This window comes from Balearica regulorum, chromosome 21, assembly GCF_011004875.1.
Source record: "Balearica regulorum gibbericeps isolate bBalReg1 chromosome 21, bBalReg1.pri, whole genome shotgun sequence".
Classification (NCBI taxonomy): Eukaryota; Metazoa; Chordata; class Aves; order Gruiformes; family Gruidae; genus Balearica; species Balearica regulorum.
In genome coordinates, this window is record NC_046204.1 from 7,144,015 (window position 1) to 7,169,243 (window position 25,229).

General features: G+C 43.5%; 1 protein-coding gene and 1 long non-coding RNA gene across 3 annotated transcripts in view; one reads left to right on the forward strand and one right to left on the reverse strand.

Annotated features, from left to right (window-relative positions):
- Positions 1 to 1,790: 1,790 nt before the first annotated feature.
- On the reverse strand, positions 1,791 to 3,294 carry LOC142604698 (uncharacterized). The gene is made up of 2 exons (XR_012838543.1): positions 3,088 to 3,294; positions 1,791 to 1,940 (listed from the first exon to the last, which is right to left on the reverse strand). It is a non-coding gene; the product is annotated as an uncharacterized LOC142604698 (long non-coding RNA).
- A 304-nt stretch (positions 3,295 to 3,598) lies between these two features.
- Positions 3,599 to 25,229, forward strand: part of CAPZB (capping actin protein of muscle Z-line subunit beta) — a 60,516-nt gene continuing 38,885 nt past the window's right edge. The window contains exons 1-2 of one of the 2 annotated variants that reach the window (XM_075773572.1): positions 3,599 to 3,736; positions 20,176 to 20,265. In XM_075773572.1, coding sequence (XP_075629687.1) covers positions 3,734 to 3,736; positions 20,176 to 20,265 — 93 coding nt within the window. In that variant the 5' untranslated portion in view covers positions 3,599 to 3,733. The remainder of the gene's footprint in view (positions 3,737 to 20,175; positions 20,266 to 25,229) is intronic. The other variant, XM_075773573.1, reaches the window with a different exon arrangement.

Below are 25,229 nucleotides of genomic sequence, written 5' to 3' on the forward strand. Positions count from 1 at the left end.
TTTTATTGTTTGTGTGCTATTTTGACAGTGTGTACAGAGATCTCCATAGTGAGAACTATCTGTGGCTTGAATACGGAATTCCAAGACATTGGGTAGTGTTGTAGGTACCTTTTTCCTGTATTAGTTTCCAAGAAACGCTCAGTTTTCAGCCTCAAATCAAGTGATGCTGCTGGTTTACCGACTCTGACTAATAAAACCCAGCAAGCTAAACTTTACCATTGCTGGAAGGCTCTTGCAGCAGTAAATTCAATTTGAGAACCCCTAATAAAAGTTTACATATCTTTCAAGTGCCACAAGTTTGACATGAAAGAAAACGGGCAATCTGACCTAAAAAAGCTCAAGATGTCTTTTTCTTTAGTAGAAAAATGAACATTCAGTGAAGCATGAAAGTTTTCTCTAGGACCTTGTTTCTAAGTATGTTCTCACAGTCACCCTTGGTCCTGGCTAAACACTGGAATAAACAAAAGAAAGAGCATTTCACCACGCATGCAGGAGGATAAAATAAAAAACACATCGTGTTGGACCACAAATGCTTTATGAACTTCTGGCTAAATGTGAAAAGTACTTTGTAATGCTAATAAGTATTTATCCTTTTGCTTCCTTCACTATAATCAAGGGTACAGGGAAAGCACATGTATTTTATAGTTGCTGATTGCAAGATCAAAAGCCTTGTTATTAATTGCACATGAATCTGATGATGTAGGGCTGTTAAGTCGTCAACTGACATCATTGTTTGCTTCCTTTGTTTATAGGCCCTCGTTTTAAAGATGTGTAAGGCCTGACAGGAGCCTTTTGAGCACACTTTTTTCTGTGTAGGTGAGTGATTCCATGCCAGGAGGTGTGGGAAATGCCTGTACCACAGGCGACACTGCCTCACAGCACCGAGATTTATCAAATGTCTCTGAATTAGCTGTATTTGGTGTCATCCCCTCTACAAATCCCAACAGAAGGCAGGATGGCTACAACTGTAGTTACATATGCGGAACATTCTGCTTGCTGAGATCCACTCCATGCTGTAAATTGCAGCCTACCAGGAAGAGTCTGGTCCTACATCTTAATAAACAAACAACAAAAAAATATTCCCTTAAGCATGTCCTGCTATAAACAATCAAAGCAAGCAGCTGGTCCTCGTTTGAAAAGATGTTACATCCATTTCAAAAGGAATCTGCAGATCTTCTTAATGCAAATATTTTTGGGAAAACAAAAAGCAGCTGTTTATTCTTCGTTATACCTATTAGCAGGAAAACAAAATCCAGGATGCTTGTATTTCTTTTAAGAAAAACATCCTCTTGGCCTCAACATTCATTTGGATCTCAGATTGTTTAAAATATACTGGGCTGCGTAATTCTGCTTTTGCTCTGCTTCTTCAGCAAGCAGCTAGAAACAGTTTCTGTTCGTAACTATAAAAGGAGAGTAGTCATTGAATACTTTGCATGAGTTTTGTGACAAAAATAATGAAGTTTAGAACATGCAGCTTCAAATTTATCAATTCTGGCCTCCCGGACCCCGCCCCAAGGAAAACATGCACATTAGATGCGTGGACCTCTAAAATGGATGAATAATTTGTGCTGTGTAATGAACAGGCTTGCTTTTCTTAATTACTGCAGGTAGGCACCTCTGAGGGAACACCAAGCCTGAAGGATCCGTGGATTCCAAAGCAGAATTCACTTTGGATTGCGGCGGTTTATAAGCTGGGTTTAAGGAGGTTAGGCTGACTGGTAGCAGCAAAGAATTGAATGCGGGGACTCTAGAGGAGGAAACAAACACCTTCTCTACTAGACAGGGCAAGATTATTTCCCACCTTAGAGTTTATTTGTTAGAAGGTTATTGATGGAGTTTTATGCGCTTTTGGTTTTCTGTGAAGTAATACAGCTCCTGTTTTTCTTGAGATTGTTCTACTGTTTCTGTCCTTTGCTTCCTGGGTTCATCTTGTTCCTGCACTGAGAACACCAAAGGTTTAAAAATGGCGAGAGAGGAATGGAAAAAAGTAGGTAAAAGCTAACTTAGCAAAATTGTCAGAAGACATCAGCATACAGGACAGCTTTGGGTTTTTTTTAATTAGTGTAAGCAGTGATAGCTGTTACATCTGTATATGGTCATTTGTCATGCAAATTCACATTAACAGTTATGCCTGGATGCTAGCTGTTGTGTTCACTTCCCTGGAAATTGAGATTGTTCTTTTCGAACTGAAAGCTAGGGCTGGTTTGCCCTGTTAAATGAAAGGAGCAGTCAGAGCTGTTATCTCTTAGAAGGTCCTGTTGGTATCCATAGCTAGGAAAATTCGGAGTCACAAATTATCTGTGGTGATGTCTTAGTGGAAAGTCAGAGCTTGGCCCTGGTCGTCTCCCGCAAGAAGGATGTACCACAGTGTTACATCCAAGGGAAAAACGAAGCGGAGTGTGACTCCCCTCGTCAGCGTTTCCAGTTTCTGCGGCAAACTGTGGAAAGTAAATGGAACAGCAAAAGGGATTTTGGCTCACAAGGGCCAAGTCTGCAGTGCAGGAGCCAGAGAGTACCAGTGGAGGGTTCTTGGGATCCTGGCACCAAAACTCCAGTGAAACACGGGCCAAATAATTGTTCCAAAAAAGCTGCAAAGTGTTGTCAGAGAATGAATCGGATGCTTTCCTGGGGCAACTGGGTACGTCGCGGCTCTTAAACGCACAGGTCCATACCGAGATGCGCGAGTCTGGAATGGGGATCAGCTGGACCTGAGATCACTGAAATGTGAATTGTACGTTAGGGTGAAAAAAAGCTTTCTTCCTGGGACAGTCTGAGAAAAATAGAAATGTTTTATTTGCGCACCCCTCCACCCCAATCTGCTGATTTCCATCTCGCGTTTGGAGATCCGTATCTCAGCTGCCTGAGCCCTGAAGTCATCAAAGTACGTAAGCATCTGCTTGGCTTCCGGCAGGTACCTACATGCTTTGCTGAATCAAAAGCTAAGCTTCCAGAGGAGGCTGAACACTTGCTTTTCAAATTAATTAACCCTGACCTTAATCAGCCAGAGGCTGATTGTTTTTCCTTGTCACTTTAGAGCTGAAGTAGATGCGCTACAGGCAGCAGCAGTGATGACGCTCTATTAATTACCTCTGTGTAGTCCAGTTTTCGGCCTTGATGACGTTGCCAAAACGTTACCTGTTCGGGATGATGCTTTCCGTGCTAAGTGCCTGCCTCGTACTGACTTTTTTCCGTTTTTAGGCGTTTACAGGAGGGACGTGCCGCTCCGTGGCGCAGCTGGGGCCGAGTGCCGGCCGGCGCCACGAGGGCTGAGCGCCTGGCGCGCCCTCCCGCAGGCCACGCCCCTATCCCCGCCCCCCGCCTCTGATTGGCCGTTCTCTTTCCGGCCGCGGCCGTGCTCACCCCCCCCGCGCTGGAGTTGGTGGCGCCCGCCGCCCTACCGCCCGTGGTGCCGCTCCCCCACCCCGGGTCCCTCCGCCCCCCTTCCCACCCACCCCCCCACCCCCCAGCCGGTGGGGAATGGTTCTTCCCGCTCCTCCCTCTTGCCCCTCCCCGCCCCGTTCGCGCGCCGCGCTCCATACTTGGCGATGGCCGGCGAGCTGCGCTCTGATTGGCGGAACGGTGGCGAGGGGGCGGGGCGAGGGAGCGCTGACCCGGATGTTCACTCCTAGGCAACGGCGGAAGTGGAAGGGCCGCGGCCTGTCTCGGAGGGAGACCGGACGGGACCGGGAGGCGCCGCCGTTGCTACCACCCAGCGCAGCCCCGCCGAGCCGCCATGGTAAGGGCGAGGGGCACGGTCCCCCGCCGCTGCCCGCTCCCTCTCCCCGCGCCCCCCTTCCTCCCGGTGGTGCTGCCCCTTCCCATCCCCCCCCGGTGCCGCGCCCCGGCGGTTCCTTCGCCACCCCCCTCCCTCACCCCCCCCACCCCCACCCCGCTTCACAGGGGGGCGGCGGAGCGGGTGGGCCTCGCCCGTTCTCCCCGGGGCGGCGGTGAGGGAGGGCCCGAGCCGGTGTTGCCAGGGCAGAGGGGAGGGGTGGCCTGGCCTGGAGTTGGGGGCGGCGACGGGGCGGGGGGGGCTCTGTCCGGGGCTCCGCTGGGCCTGGGGGCGGGCGGCGGGGCGTCCAGGCCCGTCCGAGTGCTCTGCTGTCCAGTTACTTCCAGGTTTCTGGGCCTGGTACCTGGGGTGGTGTTTACAGAGGGAATGCTTCCGCTTTGAACGGCGAATGTTACCGCTTGATGTAGTTGTAAACGGAGCGAGGGAACCAACGCAGCGGCAGCAGCGTCTGAGGGCAGTGGGGGCCCAGTGTCCTACTGCTGCTGTTCATCAACCCCTAATTATCACCCGTGGTCCGGCATTTCCTCTGCAAGCTGGACTTGCTTGTTAAGGTGTACTAAGATCTAATGGAATCTGTAAACCGCAGGAAAACCAAGTGCAGTCAGAGCAGGCGGTGTTGCAGCTGTGGGTGCTGCTCTTCTGCAGGGATGAGAACTTTCTGTTTTTCGGAGGAGACCCTCTAATTTCTCTGTCATGTAAAATAATCCTCATCTTGCTGTGTGTTTGCTGAATGGATTAGCCCAGGTCACAAAACCTTTCAGTTTCATTTTGGTACCAGGTATAAAAGGGGCAGATTTCATCAGCGCCAAACAAATCCAGCAATAAGAACGGGAACTGGCCCAGGCCCTGGTCTGCTCCCAGCTCTGCCGGGATGGACGGCTGCTTCTGTGGAGCCTGTCCGGGCACTGTAACCCCCATGGATGTAATCACCTGTATGGAATCACTGAGATACTCTGCACTGTTTGGGAATTTGTGATTCAGGTTTTCCAATGCAACAATGTAAGAATATTCAAATGTATTTAGGTTTATGAAACAACAACCTGGTGCCTGGCTATATAGCAATATAAAGATTGGTTAAGCAAGCAAGTGTAATCCTTCTTACTATCAACCATAAGAATTTCAGAGGCAATACCTTATGTTTTTTCTTCAAAGCTGAAGATCCTGGTGATCCTGGCACCTGTATTATGCAGGATAAAGATCTTTAGTTGCTGGTGAAGGATGAATAATGCTTAAGATCAAGGTTCTGCTCTTCTGTTCATGTCTGCACAAACGAGATGCCGTACCTGACTTCTGAGTGTGGGCAATGACGGGATGGAGCATCTTATTTCAATTGTGTGTCTTAAAATCAGATACTGAAGTGTGTATGTGTAAGACCTGACCGTAGAATTTGAAATCAGGATTCCAACAAACTATCTTACCTCCTGCCATGGCAGAAATCCTCACAGGAAAAGAATTCAAGGAAAACAAGTAGACTTCATGTAAAATAACAATGGTGATGCCAGGTTCTTTTAAGGGGGTGTGAAAGCATGCTATAAGAACAACCCAGTCAGGGTTTAAACGTAACTATATTAGTATTTTGGAGGAGGTAGAACACAAATCCTTTAGAAATTTCCTGAGTGTTGTAAGCTTACGCTGTCTTCTCATTTTTTTTGTGTTTAGTAATGGAGACCACCGGGCGTAGGAGAAATGTGATCAGAACTTCCAACCCTATGTGCTAGTCTCCGATGTTGAGTGGACTTCGGGGGCGAATCTGTGGCAGCCACTCTGTTACTCGTATGTCATGGTGGCTGTGTACACATCTGAAGACTCACTCAAAGAATGTGGCAACTTAAGCCTGGTTTACCTAGGTCCAGTAGGAACATGCAAGACAAATCATTGATCTTGTTCGCAGAAGGCAAATAATCTGTGGTGATGTTTTAAAACTTCACCAGTTCTTCCAATTGTCTCAATGTTACGCAGATAGTGCAGTTGTAGCACCCAGTTTCAGCTTCAGCGCAAACCCACCCAGGGTCTTTCATTTTAGTGGGTATGAAAACGCAATACTGAAATGGAGCATCGAAAAGCTGAAATGGCCCCTTCACTGAAGGCAACAGCAAATTTCATGACAGCTGAGAGGAGCTGGTGTGGTACAGAGTGTTAGGTCAGCCACCTTCATGGTGCCGTGGGGTCACCAGTATCTGTAGAGCAGAACCTTTGCCTCCTCTTCGCCACCTCAGGTCTGAATTTGCTCTTGGTGAGCGTAAGTGAGAATTGTGTCCGCGTTTCAGTCAGGTGCTCCGTGAAACAGGGCAGGGCAACACACGAAGCTTGAAAACTGCCTGGATGGATGCTGTCTCTTGTGCTAAAAATAAACGTAAGGCACTGTTCAGGGCGAAGCAGGACTTGGGAGAGTGGATCTGCTGAGATTTCTGGAATTGTGGGTTGTGAGTGGATGGAATCCAGGTACTCTTTGTAAAAATAAAAATCTTCCTTTCCAGGTTATGTAAACTGTGCTGATCATGTTAGCAAGTGTTTCTTCTGCTATGCAGCTCTTCAAGAAAAGGTGGACAATTTTAGCAAAATTTATAATTTAATCAACCATAAATTCAAACTGTCTAGTGTAGCGCTGGCTGCACACCATCCGTTTAGAACTTGAGGCAGCTAAAAAGGGCTGAAGCACAGCCAAGGATGCGTGATGCAACGCTGACCCTCAATGCGTAAACCTCATGTGCTACTCAGAGTAACTAATATTTTCAAGGTGGGGGCTGGTTTTCTTGGGCAAGCACGTTGCTGCTTGATAAATAATTTGGTTTTGTGCAACTGCTACCAAAACCATATTAAATGATTTGTGAAACTGCACAAGGTAGCTTTTCCAGCTGCTTGAAGGCCGAGTCTGTCTCTCTTCTAAACGGATCGTGTCATTTTTAAAACCTGACTACATAGCCTGAGCGCTCAGTGTCCACAGCAAGTCCTTTGCACCTTGTGTCGTCTGAGAAATACTGACTTAAGCTATTTTGTAGAGTCCATGTTTTATTAGCCAAGTATATTAGCTTAGCTAAATGTTATCTTAAAAGGCAAATTCCCAAAATAATCAAGTTAGTGGATATTGTTGGGATAGGGAATACTGCCATTGCAGTGATGCTTAATCTTGTGGTTTATGGGCAAAGGAAAAACATTCGCAAGCTGAAGTTGTACAAACAGGATTTCCTCATACAGTAAATATATATGCTGATATCTCACTAGTTGACATCTGGGCATAAACCAAAATGAAAGTGCAGTTCAACTCTTTTTAGTTACTACTTTTAGTCATTATTACTGTAGTTGAGTAGTGAAATTACTCTCTTTGGGAAAGAAACATTGCTACCCTATTCAATTTCTGCTTCTACCTCAGCTCTGCTTTCTGTCAGTTATCCTTTCCTGTGTGAAGTGTAGCTGGTTAACTCGGGGGTTGCGCGTGATCACCCAGCACTCCCCGGTGCTGCGTACTCATCTGGTTTGGTTTTGGGTAGGTGGATACTTGGGTGGGGAGCGCCGATACCAGTGGTTATTCTCCTGCCTGCCCTTTGGAGGCAGTCCTTTTTGGCACAGTCCAAACAGCTCCTTAGTCCGCTAAGTAAACTTGTAGGGAGGTGTTTTGTTTTGTTGCTTTGGGTTCCCCCCCCCCCCCCCCCTTGAGCTGGTAGACATTGTAGTAGTGCCACCTCAAGTTGAAATAAAACTGAGTATGTTTCAGTGTCTGTTGAGGAGCGAGCAATTTTACTGGAGAAGCGTGAAATTCTGCAGGGTGCCTGTACAGGCAGCCTAAGTGGGAGTTTAGGTCTATGCTAAATCCCACTTTAACACAATGTGATGTTTAAGGACTTTTTTTTCTGGACAAAGGACACGATTGTAGAAGTATAAGATGCTCAAAATGATGTGGATCATCTGTTTTTATTCATATTCAGTCATTATAATTCCCTACTTTCTGGTTGATTTATGCTAGGAGTCCAGAAGAGTTTAAAAGCCTCAACCAAACCTTTGTCCCTCCCTCCTTAATGCACAAGGTCCAAAGCACGCGTATGCTGCAGTTCTTCCTAATCCTCTGCTGCTTCCAGGAAGAAGGGTGGGGGGAAAAAAAATCTCACTTAAAACCAGGGGACTTCAAATTTGAATTTTCTTTATGGATGATGAAACCTGTGTGGTGTGAAGGAGCAGTTAATACATCTGAAGGACGTAAGCCTTTCCTAAGCTTCCTACTCTCTCTAGCTGGGCTCTAGCCCAAGAATCGTTTGCTGATAGATTGGGTTAATTGAAAAGCTTCTCTAACTTGAACATAAAGATCAAGAATACAGGCCAGTGCAATGGAAGTGTGGCCACTTTAAACTGGAGCATAAACTTAATTTTTTTCTTCATCCTTTGTGTAATGCGTTCTTAAATGTTTAGTAGGTGTTCCTGTTGACATTAATGTGAGAATTGACCAACTTCTATGAACAGATGCCCAAGAACTATTAACTGAAACTTGTGATGCATTTGGAGAACATCAAGCTGTTGTGGCTTACTTGGGCTGAATAATACAGGGACCTAGACCTGATTTAGTGGCCAGAATTCACTGACGTGGTCTTATGTCCTAAAGCAGGATGGGGACAGATGCTTCCAAACAGGCTGTCTTGGGAAGTCTGAGCTCTTGCCTGAGTGGTAGATGAGAAGTTTGCTTTTGAAACTTCCTTTATGGGGCATGAGGGTAAATGCTGGTTGAGCAAGTTTTAAAGACGTTTCCCTGTTAGTTGAGCTGAGAGGATTTATTATGAGAATGCAGCATACTTGAGGAAGCTGCTTTGCTTGTTTCTTCATTAAAATGTTGTAATTTTCCACAATAGGTGCTGTCTGGGTAATGCCAAGAGCAGTGGCAGCCTGTCCTCTTTCTGGTTTTTTAGATACAATGTAGTTTTGAGTGAGGAATCGAAAACAGGATCTATCTCCTACTTCTGCCCAAAATAGGCTTGTGTTTAGAATTACTTTAGTTGCATTAGATAATATCTTGTGCTGTATTTCCTAGAGCGGTGACCTGAGCCTTGGCTTCAACTGGTAAGATTAGTTTTCTTCTATTATCTGGTGGTGTTCTTTTGCCGTACCTTCCTCTTCTAGGGTTCAGAAGGAGAACATACAGCGTGCTTTGAGCTCGTGCTTTTTGTGCTGCCGCTTCCAAGTTGGGCTGAAGAACTGCAGAATGTATTTGCGTGCACTTGCCTTATCTGACTGCCCTTCTCATAAATTACCTACCTTATTCCTTGCTATATGCAAATTAAATTGTACTAGTTTATATTTCATCAGCATAGTCTGTGTTATTTTTCAGTCCAGGGTTGGCTTAGGAGTCCTGACTCTCAGTTTAAACCCACGAGACCTTACTCAAAGTGTTTGCAGCCACACTGCAGAGCATGTCCTTGCCGGTGCCGTTTCCCCGAGTATGAAGAGGATGTCCTCTGTGTCTTTTTGTTACAGAAAGTGGTGCTGAATTCTTTCCTGGTGCATTAACTTGGAATTTCAATCATGTCCTTGTTGCAAAGCGGGAGGGTTACCAGCCTGGGTGAAAGCAGAACTCAGGATCTAACGATTTTAGCAGCATCAGCTGAAACTAGACTGGAAACAGCACTTAAGAGGATTTTATATGGAAGCAAAAAAGGTTGAGACTGCATTGAAGACAGAAGCTTAGTGGTTGCCTTAAGCCACCAATCAAAGCCACCATAAATAAAATACTTTTTATTCTCTCAGGGAAATTTGTTTGCATTTCTTCAGGTGGAACTTTCTGTCTTTTCCATTAGACAAACTGCTGAATTTGAGAGTGATGTCCTGTTACCTGCCTTGCCCAGTTATTTTTGCTTTGGTAAATATCAGGATTTAAAAAAAGCTTGCTGCTAGCAGAGGTGATTGGTCGCTAGCTGATAGCCTGTGCTTGCAATTTGAGACCAGCTCAAGAAACAAGAGACTGGTCTTTTGGTGAGTTGATTCAAAGGAGGAGAGAGCCATGAAATGGAGAAATGGAGTAAAATATCAGCTGCATTATGCTGACCGCAGCAGTTAATGGCTGTATTTATGCAGAGTCCCGTTGCTGTGCGAATTTAGGGGTCAGTTTTGGATGCAATGCTAAGAACAGGCGTGATCTTGGCTCGATATTGACAGTGCCCCACTGGATGGTCAAATACAGCTTTCATGAAGCCGTTAGGACAGGTGGAGCTATTTCAGAGCTTGGTAAGGTAAAAACGGACCAAATGGAGTAAGTATTAACTTCGTGTTAAATTGAAGGAGAATTCTGACATGAATTGAAACTGGCATGCGTGTGTTATGTGAAGCACTGCTCCTGCATAAACTGTCTCTGCTACTTAAATTTATTAAAAGTTTTGCAGAACTTGGATGTGTTGTTAGATTGCACGCTGTCTGCAGTTCTGACTTGAGGGTAGGTCAGGCATGTTCAGTAACAGCAAGGAAAGCATATAAAGACTGAAAGAATAGTCAAGTCTGGGAATTATGGGCAAGGGAAGGAATCCTGGGGAGCGTGACTATCTTGTTAGGTAGAGATGTGATATTCTTATGGCCTAAATATAGGCAAACCATTAGCTGCCCAGTTTAAAACTTGAAATCCTTTGCACTGAATGCCTTGGATGAAATTCAGCTGTCTCGCAAGCTTTGCAGGGTAGTCAGCAAGGTAAGTCTTGCTAGACAGAAGCGAAAGGCATATTAACCTACTTTTTTGACCTTTTAGGCAATTGGAGAACATTCAGGGATGAGGACTAATTAGATAACCTCCCCGTCTCTCCTCTCTGTCTTGCCAGGCATCCGATTACTTGCCAGAGTTATCTCCTGAATTTACAACCCTGGCTACTAGACCTGAGGACGGTGGAAAGTGCAGAGTTTGTTTATTAAACTGAGGGGCTGTGAGCATGGCAGCAGCTTACTGGGGTGACTGGGGCTCTACAAACAGGCTGGTGTAAAACATGAATACTGAATGGGTGATACCGCATGTTTGTGTTAGTTGTGCTGTCAGTAAGCATGTCTATGTTTGTCGTCACCTTGGTGATAGAGTATATGCATCCCTGCTGCTGTAATAATATGCGCTTTCTCAAATGGTTTTGATTTAAGTAACTTCTCATATGAAAAAAATCTAGGTTGCAGTTGACTGGAAGGAGAACGTGGATCTTTCAGGCCAGGACCAATTTGCCAAACCTGGCTCTTTCTGCAAGAAAAAAATTTTCTCCGTTTGAATTGAGCAGTTCCTCTTCCGATGCTTTCATGCTCAGGCTGATTCAAAGATGAAACTAGCAGCACGTAGAATAAAAGAGCATTTTGAAAAGATCGGCCAGCATTAACAGGATTAAAAGAAAGCATCACAAACAATACGTTTGTGGATGTCCAGGATGACAGATGGCAGTGTTGAATCTCAGGAGCTGTTGCATTTGTAGTAATTACGGTTTCAATTTAAAAAGGAAAAAAATTGACCCCTGTGAAAATTAAGCAGTCTTCCTCTAGAGCCTGATTTGAGCGCTTCCTCAGGAATATTTGAATGGAAGGCAAGAAGGCAATGTGACTATGAAAACCAGGCTGTCAGACTTATGAACCAACACAGACCTTCTGTATTAGCTTATTTCAAAGACTGTACTAACCCTGTTAGCCTGTTAGTAGTGGGTTTACAGAGAAAGAAAGTAGTAATGAAGTGGGAGTATGACAGAGTATTAATCGATAATTTAGGATACATCTGCAGGCTTGAAGCTAAGAGCTGTACAAAAGGATCTTGCAGAGATAACGGGAGTTTTTACAAAGGGGCTGACGAGGTCAGGAAGACGATCCCGTGAACGATTTCCTGTTGCATAGGCCATGAAAACTTTACTAGCTGCTCAGCGGTAAGTCTCTGTTGGGTGTGAGTCAGCGTGGGTGAGACAGTGGGAAGGAGGGTGGTTAGGAGGCACCTTCACGGTTTTTAGAAAGCAAGACTGACTTGCTGCATGCCACCTTAGTCTATGCCAACGTATTTGTGAAGCTACAGAAAATAGTTGTGGTATCAAGAGTATGAAGTTGGTTTTCACATTCGGTAATACTGAATGGTTACAGTGTCAGTAAAGCTGTCTGTGTCTGGGTGTCTGTCTTTTAGGGGTACGCACATACTTGTGCTCAAGCCAGCGTGTGTTCTGATAGGGAAACTATTAGGCAGACACTGCAACCTTCCTTGTGAAGTGTGTGCAAAATTGGGACAAGTTCTTTTATCTCGGCGCTGTGCTCTGACAGCTTTTTTTCCCTTTGTTTAGCTAAGATTTCCTATCTGTACATATACCTAACAAAGAAAATGTTGGTTTGTGTTAGATCCAGCCTTAAAATGGGGAAAAAAACCTGTTGTGCAATGACAGTCTAATTAAATCTTTTAACCTTAATTGGGAAAGGTGGTCAGCTCTACAGTCCGCTTCAGTGACTTTAATCCCTTTTATTAAAAGTTAGCGATGCTGTTTTGCAATCTGTGCAACTTTTCTATGTAGCTATTTTACTGCTGTCCCCATTTTACTCTTTCATATGGGGCTAATAGATTGCATATTCGCTTGATGCCATGATTTATTGGGAAATGACTTTTTGCAAACTTTATGCTTCACAGGAATTCTTGGCACCAGATGAAAGCTAGTAAATTACATTGTCGTGTTCAATGACAAGTTTAATAAATAAAACGTTGTTTCTGTTACCCAGAAGACAAACACTGGTGCAGAAATCATTAGTGATGGTGGCAAAAGGTCAAGACGAATAGTCTGTTCCCAGAAAGCCTTGCTGCTGGTCCCTCCTGCTCTTCTGTTTGTACGTGGTGGCTCTTCTCATTGGACAGGTGACGGAGACTTGCATTGGACTTTAAACTAAAGCGATAGGTTTGAAAGTAGATGGGAGGATCTACCATCTCGAAACACGTCCTTGCTGGGAAGGAGGTGCCAAGCAAGTGTTAATTTTTTTCCACTGTGTGCTGTACACCTCTGTAGATGTGCTAACAGGAACTGAAATGCATCTAGTTGAAGAGCAGCTACGAGGTGTGCAAACTGGTTGCAGAGCGTACTCCGCGAGATGCCGTATTCTTACTTCAGAAACCAATAGAGAATTGCAGTCCAATGGCCCTCTCCAGACTATGGGGGTTCATTTTTTTTTTCTTGATAGATGTAAAACATCTTGACAAATAGTTGTTCCATGAGATTGAGCTTCTTAATAAAGTAATGCAAGCAGCTCTGGTTTATTTAGGAACTAATGGATGGGAATGCCTTCAGTGCATTATAATTCACTTGATAATTGGTTCTGCAGTTGAGCTAGGGTGTTGGGTAATGTCCCATGAGCAGCGAACAATGCTTACCTGATTTGGAGGTAAGAATGATGAAGTGAAGTCAAATACAATGTAGGATTGAAAGGATGCTTGAAAGCATCTGTCTAAAGGCAAAGCAATAAACAAGGATTTGGCAAAATGCTGATGGCAAGCTTTGAGGTGCTCATTGAGCTTGAATGGAGGAGATCTCTTTGGTAGTTGCTCCTAGAAGACCATTGCCACTCCTTTAATCTGTCTAGGACTTGTCATAGTTGTGGTGTCAGCCTGAAATGGTGAGAAGTATCCAGTGTCGTTGCATGCTGGTGGCAGTGAAACTTAAGCTGCCTCATTTGCTCTCCTTCCTGTAGATTATTTTAGTTCCCCTGCGCGAGTCTTTGGAGCAGACATATAAGTTACTCTTTAAGGAAGAGATCCCTCGTGAGCACTTGTCTTTCTGAAGTTAGTGTGTATTAAATTTATGGACCAATGTAGAACAAAAGCTGAGGTCTGGAGTAGAGCTCTTGTTTTTTGATGAGCATGCAGGTGCATTTGTCACTGTGTACAACAGTTAGACCTAGAAAACAAGCCACAAAAGTGTTTTCAGTCATTATTTGGGGCTAGTACCGCTTCTTCGTAGCGTGCTCAATTGTTTTAAAAGTTAGAGTAGAGTAGAATAAAAGAAATAATGTTCTGCAGGAGAACATCTCCAAGAAGGATTTGCTGATGTTAAAAGCTGTGACGTGACTTGTGCAATTGCTCTGTGAGTAAATACCGGTTACAGGGTAGCTGTGGGAGACCAAGTACAGCAACTTCTGCTAAAATCTTCCGATTCATCGCTTCTTGTTCTTATTTTAGTCTTTAAGCCTTCTCACTTGTAATTCATGGGATAAACGCTTTCAGCAATCGGTCGGTCTGTTTGGTCTTGACCACAGTAAATGGAGCTGAACACATTACTGAATGCACAACGTGGTCCTAAGTGTCTGAGATAACAAAAGCCGCTGGATCACATCCTAACCAGAGAAGACAAAGCTAGAAGTAGTTCAAGAGAAGGAGAATGTAGTCTGCATCAGCGTCATTTTCTTTCAGTAATCTTTGACCTGTTCTTCTATAACAATCCACAGCATAGTGTATCTTCAACTTTTATTACATTTGATAGTTTCTTAAATATGCTATTGCTGTTTCTCCCACTAGTACACCTTCCTGTCAGGAAGCCGTGATTTATAAGTACGTTACAAATGGTTTTAAATAGGATCTGCCAGAAGAGAGTTAATAGTCAAGGGAAAAATAATGTAGGAGAACAGATTGCGAGGAATGTGTGCAGCTGATGGAAACGTCATGAGTGCAGAACTTGTCTGGGATTCATAGATCGTACAGAGTTATTCCCCTTCCCATCTAATATCCTAAAAAGTGAATGCTGACAGCTGAGGAGGGAATCTTGCGACTTAACATACTACTGTACTTTTTATTACACAGGGGTTACAATAATTCAAGCCTTTGCTAAAGCCCCTAGCAGTAATCCTATCCTATTGTGTAATTTGAAAAGGGAGTCTTCTGCCTTTTGAGCTCTGGAAGTTGGCAAGGATTAAAATGACAAGCAGGAGGGGAAGCTGTGTATCTGTTTCAATTAAAAAAATTTAGTGTTTTAGTACCACAAAGCTGAAACATTACTCAGACATTCCTGTTGGAAGAACTGACAGGAAATAATATGATTTACAGTCTGGGGTATGTCTGCAACATAAAAGATAAGAAAGAAGAAAAAAAAAAAAAAAGTGGTTTGCTGGTTGTGTACTTCTGGCCCTGGATTAAGTTATGAAGATATTTTGATTATAAACTTACCAGGGACCAAAGTAATCTGATGTGTGATTGCTTCAAATTGCATAAGTTGAGCAAATGTGCTATTTTTGGTGTGCCTTCAGGTTTTTCTTATATTTTTGTTGTCTGAAAATTTAGGTGCCAGCTTGTACTTTAAATTTGGATAACTTTTCAGATGCCAGTCTTGAGCAAAACTTGTGCACGAAGCAGCTCAAAGACCTTTGTTTTATCTGTTGTAACCCAGCTGCTGCGTCCTAACAACGGTGGCGTTTCAGGGCCAAACATGGGCAGTACAGGCCAAATAACGAATGCTCTTCCTACGCGTGTGTGGCTTTTACCTTAATCCTAACTACTGAAGTAATTTTTAGGTCACCCAGTCCTCCTCAGCTGGCATCAGAGATGACCCGGGGGTAGGTAGTGCGATCGTGCCTCGAGTAGAAGTGTTATGTTTGGTTTGGTGGCCCAAGTGGCTTATTGCCCATAAAGGGCTAAAATAAGAAGTAGCAGCACTGAACTACCTCAGCTGGTTTCTCTTGGTTCAGGAGTTAGCTCAGAGTAGTGTTAATATAGAAATACAATACAGAAGTGAGACCAGCCTGGTTTTCTTTTTGAAGAAACTGCCTAACTCTGTTTATGCCTGGCAATAACATAGTCAAATGAACAGGGGCTATCGGAACAAAGCTCTGAAAACCAGGGAAATGTGCAGGTCTTTGTGATAAATAGAAGCAAATTCCTGCTGACTGTAAGGCTGGGCGTTTTAAATGAAATCTTTTACCTTCTTTCAAGTGGAATGGCTTAGTCTTTGAAATGGGTAGAGCTGCAGGTTTGTGTAAACCCTCTTAAAACCCAGAGTATAGGTTAAGTCTCAGGTAACTAGCAACAGAGAGTTGTCAAAGCTTGTGAATAAAGCCTGTGAATTTCTGTAAGCGTATGTAGTGAAATGCATGTGTAGAAATATCATTTACAAAGTGCAAAATACTTGTAGGTAGCAAGTAACACATCAGGTTGCTAGTGGCTGTTGAAAAAACAAGTGCAGCCTCTGTGCAGTGTTACTGGTTCTGCCAGTGACACTGATGTTTGAAAGGCTTTAGGTGTATATCTTGGCTTAGAATACCCTCGTTTATCTGGTGACAATTCTGTGCAAAATACAATGCGAACATGGCGTGGCTTATTACCTTGGTCTGGCAGAACGCATTTGGGTGCCACGAACTGTTACAGCCGCATGAGAAGTAGTTTACTTGCTTCCAGGTTTGCGTAATCTTGGGTCAGCTCCTGTTGCCTGATGTTCTCAGCATAGCGTATCCTGGCCAGGGACCATTAACGAATGCCAGCTATTCCTGCACCACGTGCCCCTCATCTGAAGGAGCTCTGTGCTTTAGAGGATGTGATGAGTGGGGGTCAAAAGGAAGTTCAGCATTTTGCCTGTTTTAATTTTTGCAGTTTGCATCCTCTTTCATGGTAACTGTGTACAAGTATAAGGTCAGAAGAGTACCTTGCTCTTAAAATAAGTAACAATGCCCATGGCATGTCCTTGTTTCAAGAACTGAAAATGAAACACGTTGTTTTCTTACACAGTGTGCAAACATACCTTCTCAAAACCTCTGAACAGAACTTACTGGGTTTTTTATTTGTGTTTTCTCCATTGAACGACATCTGCCCGTCCTCAGCCTTTGAACAATATCGCTTACAGTGTGGAATGGAATTAAAGTATACGACTGTGCGTGTGTGTGCAACTGCACATTTATACAGCTGATTATTTTTTTTTTTCCAGTGCTATTTGTTTTTATTTGAGCCTCAACGCAGAGTGCCTAGATGACCAGAGACCTGTGGAAGTTCTGAGAGAGTTTCTCTTTTGGAAAAGCTAAGTACAACAGGGAGGCTGAAGAGAAGAGCAGATGCAGGCAAAGGAAGCTAAACAAACACAACATTTTTCCTTGTGGTGATATCATGGGAACACTATAGCAGATGCTTAAGTGGAGATTCTAGATAGCCAAACATCTTTAGAGGGAACTTATTAAGGAGCTTTCATCTAAGCTAATATTTTCAGTCTCTGAGATTCCTGTGATCTCTAAATCCTTCAGTGGCTTCAGCTGTAATAAAACTTCATTTAGAATTTCTGTCTGAACTCCCAACTCCTCCACAGGAGCTCTGTGCTGGATGAAACAGAGGAATGGTGGAAAACGGCCTCATATCAAGTAAACACTAAGCTCATTAAGTCCTGCAACCTCAAAGAGCTTGGCTTCGAGAGCAGCCCAGACTGGGAGACGGCCTGTCTAATCACCTTCTCAGTGAGCAGGGCTTTATAAGCCTCTCTATGTCTAAAGGCAAGAATTCTGTAGAAATGTTTTTGTCTGGAGATCTGTTAAGAAACCCTGTCCTCAGTATGCAATTTTACAAGAGAATTAAGCAAATGAAAATCCAGAACAGGTGAAGTTAAGAGTGTAGAGACAGGTAGGTTGGGTCAGCTGTAGTGAGGTAGGTGACCGAGTTGTCAAAGAACGCCTTCCTCTTACACAGGTTGTGTGAAGGCTTTGTGGGATTTAATGTCACTAGTAACATGCCACTGTCAACACTGCAGTAGTAGTACATCCCTGGGAGAGTTTGTCCTTCTGTAAAATCAGAGAACTGTGTACTGCTGGTTTTGGCACCTTGGATGTGATTCCTATCTCTTTGTATGTAAGTACCTACAGCTACTCTGGGTAGCTAGTACTCCAATACTCCAGCTGTGGCAGAGGTCTGGAACCAAAGAACGTATTTGACCACAGACCTGGTTTTTGAAACCTCACTTCACCTACAGGGAAAGAACGGGAAGCAAAAGATAGTGGTAGAATTACCTGTTCCACTCTGGAGCAGGACATACCAGGTGTATCCGATACCACACAGTACCACTTTGTTCTGTAATCTGTGTGCTTTGTGCTGCCTTTTTTACTGTGCCAGCACAGTGACCATATAACCACAGAGTTAGGGATAGAAATACAGCAGGACCTGCCTTTATTTCAGTGCTTTAAGAGATCTGCTGGCAAGCTGTTTAATTATTTAAATGCTCTGCAAGAAAACTGAAGAGTCCTGCTGCTCAGCCCTGCTTTTGCCTCTTTGATACCAGAAAAATATACTGTTAGTATGTGCTTGGATATTTTTGTTTTTCCTTTGCACACAGCCATGTACGCCAGCCATGTCTGAACCCTTTAAGAATCTCTGCCTTCAATGGTCTTGCTTGTGTCTTTTAACAGTTGTTACTGAATATACTGTCATAAAAATGGTCAGTCCAAGTTCTTTTGGTTAATCCATAAACCACCACAAATGTAGCTACTCCATCATTCAGCGTAGTTTATTTCAAAATTGTCTCATTGTAAAACACTTACTCTAGGATTGCAGCTGTAGTGGTGGTTTTTAACATCATCTTTCCCAAGGCTTTTTTGTCTATTAAACAATTCCAGCTGGCAGAGGAGGACGGAGCACTTCAGTAAGTGTTCCCACGATCCCAAAGTGAGGAGCGTGACCCTGTGACCATGTGTCCGCTTTCGTCCCTTGATGTGAAAGATAGCGGGAGGTAAGGATGATACTTGGTAAGAAGGATCACCTGCCTGAGCTTGGCTGCTGGAGCTGGGCAGGCGTAGGCCATCTAAATAGTATCTTTCTCTGGGGACTGAAAGGTTAGTAGTAAAAAGTGAGTGGTTTTCACTTCCCCTGAACATCTAATGAAGAAAAAGGTTTTGAAAATCTTGGCCGTTACTTTTGTGCATGAATATAGTGATAGTTGGTTCAGTGATTTATTTGGGGTTGCTTTCCAAGTTAAATAACTTCAGGCTCATTTCAAGCCGAGGACTTGCTTGTCACATTACCCAAATATTTAGAGTGTGGTGGGGTTATGTATGTTCCTTGAATGTGTCCTCCTTCAGTGACAACAGGTGACTCATAAACTTCTGTTCTTGGTGTCAGTGCATCCTGCTTTTCAGGCTGAAGGCTCAGACCTTCAGCAGATCATTGCGGATATATGGGATTTGGTGCTTAACTCTGCAGAGCTGGAATATTTTGCAAAATGGTGTCCTATAACCTGAACAAAATAAATACATCATCTCTCCAGATCCGGCTGTCTGTACAATATTTCTCTTTTGATAGTGAGTGGGTAATATCTTTTGAGAACAGCTTTCATGATGGCTGTCTACTGAACTGAGAACTCCCTCCTTTCCTCATTTCTAGGGTATCGCTTAATTGCAGGAAACTTTGCTTCCTGTTTCTCCCTGACCTGGGGACTGCTACTTGAATAATGTGCTAATGTAACTGCTTTAGTTTTGAAGCCTTTCTTAAATAAAACTTTGGGAGCTTGGCAGAGCACAGGAGGGAGAAATTAAAGCTAAGCTCATTGTGTACGTGTGGCTAGAAATTGCAGAGGAAAAAGGGAGGGGACGAAGCAGTGAAAACAAACTGGCTATGCTTCAGCTGCCTGGTGACCTGCTGATCGAAGTAACTCATGCAGATTTTGGGTAGTTAGGTTTGTGGGAAAGTGTTTGTTGGTGAGAAGGAGAGCTAAAGGCTATGTCAAGAACATGGTTCAGCTCATCAAGTGTCTGTGGTATTGGCTGTTGAAGATGTTCTGACTCTGAAGTTTAAGGGTTTCTTTTGTGGAAGAATTGGATGTGAGACCACCTGCAGTAAGCCCTTTGGAGTATGTCGCTGTGATTTCTTGAAATAACTGAAGTCTCTGATTTCTCAGATACAGGCAGCTTTTGGGGTGTGTTTTGTAGCAAGAAGGAAATAATGGATCATACTTTGTGCGCATGTTTCATTCTGGCTTTTTGATAAAGTTGAAGGAGGGAGAGAGCGTTTTGTGCTGGAATAGAATTTGTCTTGGATACTAGTTAGTTCAAACTGAATGGCACAATACAAATGAGGAAATGTTAAAACTGCTTTGGGGGAACGAACTTTCAGTTCCCTAACCCAGATGGTTATTGAGATGGCATGGAAAAAACATTTGCACAAATGTTGGAAACAGTTTTTGGTGAGGTAAGGACTGGACTCCTTTCCATCAACAGCACGGTGGCATGACACCAGTTAAAGCTGCGCTCTTAAATCCAATGTCTAGAACAATTTTTGCAGTACCAAGTCAATAACACATGATCAAATGGTACTGAACTTTATTGAAATGTATTTGTATTAAGACAAAACATGCTGCTGCTTAGAACTAGAAACTGTATCTCTCGTATCAGAGGAGTCAACAAGCACTGCAGTTCTTGTGGGTGGCTGAATGTGATGTATTGCCTGTACGTGTTGTAACGGGAGGATGTTCTTGTTTCTGCAGAGTGACCAGCAGCTGGATTGTGCCTTGGATTTGATGAGGCGTCTGCCTCCACAGCAGATAGAGAAGAATCTCAGTGACCTCATTGACTTGGTGAGTATTGGATGCTCTAACGAAGTAGTGGCTGAGTCCTGGGTGTGACAAAGACCCGGTATGTAAGAACATTTTCTGAAGCGTCTCGGAGGTGTGGTGGTTTGTTTTTCTCCTTGTGCTTTGGCAAGGAAGAATACAGCGATTGCCCTAACAATGTCAGGAATCTACATGTTTCTTTTGGGCAAGCCAACAGGTACTACTGCGTATGCATGGACACGCTTTCAGATGAAGGGGTCATTAGCAGCTTTCTTGATGAAGTCATCACCAGTTTGGAGGCTGCTGTTTAGGAAAAGTAATTTGGAACAGTTTATACAAGGCCGATGTGTGCCCTTGTACTTCTGTGTTGTCTCCTGATAACCTACCTGCCTGTTTATAGTTTGACACAGGACTTCTGCCATAGGTACAGGGGATGTGCTATGACACGTGCTTCAGAGACGTTACTGAGACTGAATATCTCAGAACACTGGGATTCTGGAGAATACCCAAATCTATTTATAACTTATGCCATATCAGGTATTCTGCAGTCCAGTGAGTATCCAAAAAAACCCCCAACCCTGGACACCCATCTTGTGCCCAATACCTGTTTTCCACTTGCCCCGACACTTGTTTTCCCTTCTATAAACTGCTAGTGAAGAAAACTAACTTAAGAAGGGTGTGTGTACTCATTACGAGTTGCATAGGATTTAGTTGCACATCCTGTGATGCTCAGTTAGGCTATTATAGCCTAGTTAGTGTCAACTGTCCCTGAAGACAGCGCGTGGCACAGTTGCCTCTGGAGCAACTTAAAGTACTACTGAAATACGGCTTTAGTCTATATAGAACTTTATTGGGTGGCTGGGAAAGCTTGTTTCTATTGTCCGGTCCGAATATGTGGCTTATTTCTGAACTAGGCTTCTAAATTTTTGCAGGCAGTGGATGTTGAGGCTTGGGACAGTGCTGTTAGACCTTTGAATTAAGCCTTTCCTCTTATCTGTAGAGAACTACATCCCTTTTCTGTGGCGAGTCTGAATTTTATGCATGATGCTGACAAACCTTGTGCAAGAGACCCTAAAAAGCTGATTGTTCTGCACATAGCAGCTATTTGAGCTAGTACCTCTTAAGTTGTTTCAATTGTGTCTGAGCTGTTTGTGTGCAGAAGATCAGTTGCTTAACAGGTAAAAGTTTAGCTGAGGAGGTCTGTTCCTGAGTGGTATTGAAGCTGGTGTTAGCAAACTTGGGAGGAGTCCCGTGGTCAAAAAGCTGTGGCTTAAATTTATCCTGTGACTTAAATTTATCAAACTCTATTTAAATATTGCTTTCAGTTACATAAGCCAAGCTACAGGTAAGAAAGCTCTGTGGGTCAGGAAAGAAATTATTCCCTGCAGGAAGGGATTATTTATTTTTCTTGAAACCATTTAGTAATTGGCTGCATCTGTGCCACCAAAACTCTTGGCAACCTACAGCATCATTTTTGTGGCTGTTGCTGGAGGTAGGACACAGAATAACTAAATCGTTGATATGATCTGGTGTGACGCGGTTGGTTTTCTGATGAAATTTGGAGGACTGAACGGATATCAGGGTTTGAGCAGCTCCAAGGACCATTCAAAACAGAGTCGTTTGGGGAGCTATGGTAAGCTTGACTGTATAAGTGGTATGAGGTTTTTTTAATGACTCAGAAAATTGCTGGTTACCTCTAAATGTTGGAATTACTTTTGGATGGTGCTCATTAGTGCTCTACATGCTTTCCATCAGCAACACGTGCACTGGGCTTCTTTTCATATTGCAAGCATAACACGAAACAGACCAGTTTGAATGACGCTTGTTAGAAGGAGGGTCTGTGCGATTCCCACACTAGTCATTGCAGTCCCTTCTTTGTGGTGGAGATGAAATGATTTGTGAAATCCAGTGTGATTTCTTTATTGTTGAGACATATGTAGGCCTCTTCTGCAGCCCACTCTCAGCCTGACCTCCACAAGACTACACTCTAGCTAGACAAGAGCAGTATATACACTGCCACCGCCACCTGTAAAAGTTCCAAAAACATCATAAGCCAGACTCAAGCAAATAGTTTTTTGACCTTTTTTGGCAAGTTTCATCCAAACCTTTACGGCTGATATTTTTATTCTGTTTCCTGTACCATTACCAGACAGTAACCTCCTTGAAGTAAAAGGTCAGACTCCAAACACATGGTGAATATGAGCAGGTTCATTAAACTTGTGACAGAATTATAAAAGATGGCACCCTGACTTCTGCTTCCTTTGTGCTTGGTTTCCTTGCTTCATTACACTGCTGCGCTGGGGTAGACTTGAAGCAGAGGCCCGAATCATTTTTATTTTTGCGTTAAGTGTAGGTTATTACAGGAAGTCTGCTTGCAGCTCATCTTGCCATAGTCTTTCTATAGGAATTGATCTCCAGACTGGTAAGTGTAGCTACTGTTCTGATGCTTGCTTAAGATCCATTGAAAGGAGATGAAGATGACTTGGAAATGGCTTTTGTATGCAAAAAAGTTTCCAAAACTACTATAGTGAGAAGCTGACATCTATTTGCTAGGCTTGTGTTCCTGCTGGGAACGATAACTGCGCTAAGTTCCCTCCCTGACGTCCCTCTTACTCTGTCAGAGCCATGCTCTGCTGCTACTTTTTAATAGAAGAGCATCTTGGTGCCGGTACGAGTATATAGAATACGTTCAAGGCTGTATATTACTGCCCCCAAGTGTTGGGCTGACGAGGGAGAGGGTCCAAACTTGAACATGAAGTAAAAGGGTGAGTGGAAGAAGAGAGTTTTTGGGTCACTGGCCCTCATCAGACCAGACACTTTTCATTCATTAGCAAAACAGTCTGTGGTTTGCCCTTTTACCACATCTGTTGCTGCATTTTTCAGACTGCCGAGTCTTCAATTAGAGTTCATTAGGGACCTTGTCAATCACAGGACTCCAGAAGTCCTGCCTGAAAGAAGCTGTGCATGGTGCTGGTAATGTGCCTTGGCATGGAATGCTCTAGTTGGAATTCAGTTAGTCGTTATTTGTAAATAGACTACTTGGAGGCTGTCAAAATGTACAAGAGGACTTCTAAATCTCCACAAAAAGAGTTTAGAGTAGGCACATACCTCTTTAAGGACAACTACTTTAAATTGGAATAATTTTCTGTTTAGCTCCTCTGGAAACTGGGGTAACTGAAGCCTTGGAGTATCTACCTGTCAGCCAAGTCTGAGCTGTAAAGCCGTTCCCATGAGAGAAGCGGTAAAGGTGATTGCACTGCTCTTACACGGAGCTGTCATGAGGATACGCCAAGTGATAGCACTTGGAACATTAACTCATATTTTAATTGTGTGGCATAAATACTGTCTCACCTCCTTATTTTCTCGCATTTTCCAGAAGTTGCTGTTGTTGATACACTGTGCTGCTCGTAGGAGTCGGTTGTGAATCACATCTGTTCTCATCACTTGCTGAAAGAGGAATATTAAGGGTATTTTCTGGGTGGAAATGTTTTTTGTATCAGCTAAGAGTGAGATCTTGTTATAACTCATGGAAATCAGAGAGTGGCATGAAGTAAGGAAGCTGGTAGAACTGGTTTATACTGAAAGAACAGAACAATCTGAGAGAATTGTCTTCCTGCTTCCTTTCTCTTAAGAGAAGTTGCACAGTAAGTCAGTTGCCATGTACTTTTAGCTGTGCTCTCTCCAAGAGAAGCCCCGAAGAAGGCATCAGTTTTCGGATAGCGCCGCTGTGGAGGAAGTACACATAACAGGGTAGGTGCGTGACTGCTGGGGTCATGTCCTCCAGAATCCTTTTGGGGTTTTGGTGGTGGGGGTTTTTTTGGTTGTGTGGGGTTTTTTTTGTTTGGGTTTTTTTTTGGGGGGTTTTTTTTTTTTTTTTTTGCAAGACAGCTTCCCTGACATGTCTTGGAGGGGCACATCTCTGGGAAAGGCGGAAGGTGGAAGTTGGATTGATTGTGCTCATGGGCTGTGTTCAGCAAATAAGGGATCTGTGACAGGATTGTCTTGATGGCTTTGATTTGAGTATGGCAGTTGATGTGCTCTCAATCTTGCTAGAAGTTAAGCTGGTTCCTTTTGCAAGTATGAATTTCCTGCTGAGCGTCTGATTTGGACGTTTGCCTGTGTATATAATATAAATTAGATGAAAAATTCAGCTGACTCAGAAAACTCAGATGGCTGGCATAAAGTAGGGCTGGAGAATCATCCTTACAAAACTGGATCACAAAATGGACAAGCAGACTCACCAGGAGAGTGGGGTTTGGTCGCAGCCACCACTTTCTTCCTCTCTTTTCCCAGTAAGACTGTGAATCTATATTATTTATTCAAGTGATAGTCAACCTATTCCCAAAAGTGAAAGCTTTCTTAAAGTACAGAATAAAGTTATGCTGCCATGAAAGAATTAAAGCTATAGTTCTTTATAGATACAGCAGTCAGTAACTGTACTGGTTATTTTTCAAGGCTCTGTTTGCAATTAAAGATCTGGGAGGTGATAATTTTTGCTTTTGCTTTCTCATCATAGGAGAATGCTTAAGTATATTTAGTAGAATGTGTTACTTTATAGAAAGTCCCAGAGTGGTGAATTTAAGAATGTATCAACTTCTGATTTTGAAATGTTTGAACAATATTCAGGACCTTGCCTTATGTAGCTGTTGTGCTTCTAGGCAAGTCTCAAATCTACTTGCGTGCCTTTAGTAACTGAAGATATATGAAGCTAGAGAATTTATCCCCAGGAAAACTGCGTTGCTTGGGCCGCACAGACCATAAAGAACATGAGAATGTGACTGGAGCTTTTTGTATTTTGAGTCCAAGAGCCTAAGCAGTATGCAGTATCAAGGAGAAAGATAAAATAATTGAATGCAGATGGCCAGCTGAACATCTAGTGAGGATGGAAGATATTTTAACAAAAAAATCAGGCCCAGTGAAAATTTAAAAAGAAAACACTGGAAGCAGAAGTGCACTGACAGCCTCGTGGTCTCAAAGCTGAGTTTTTG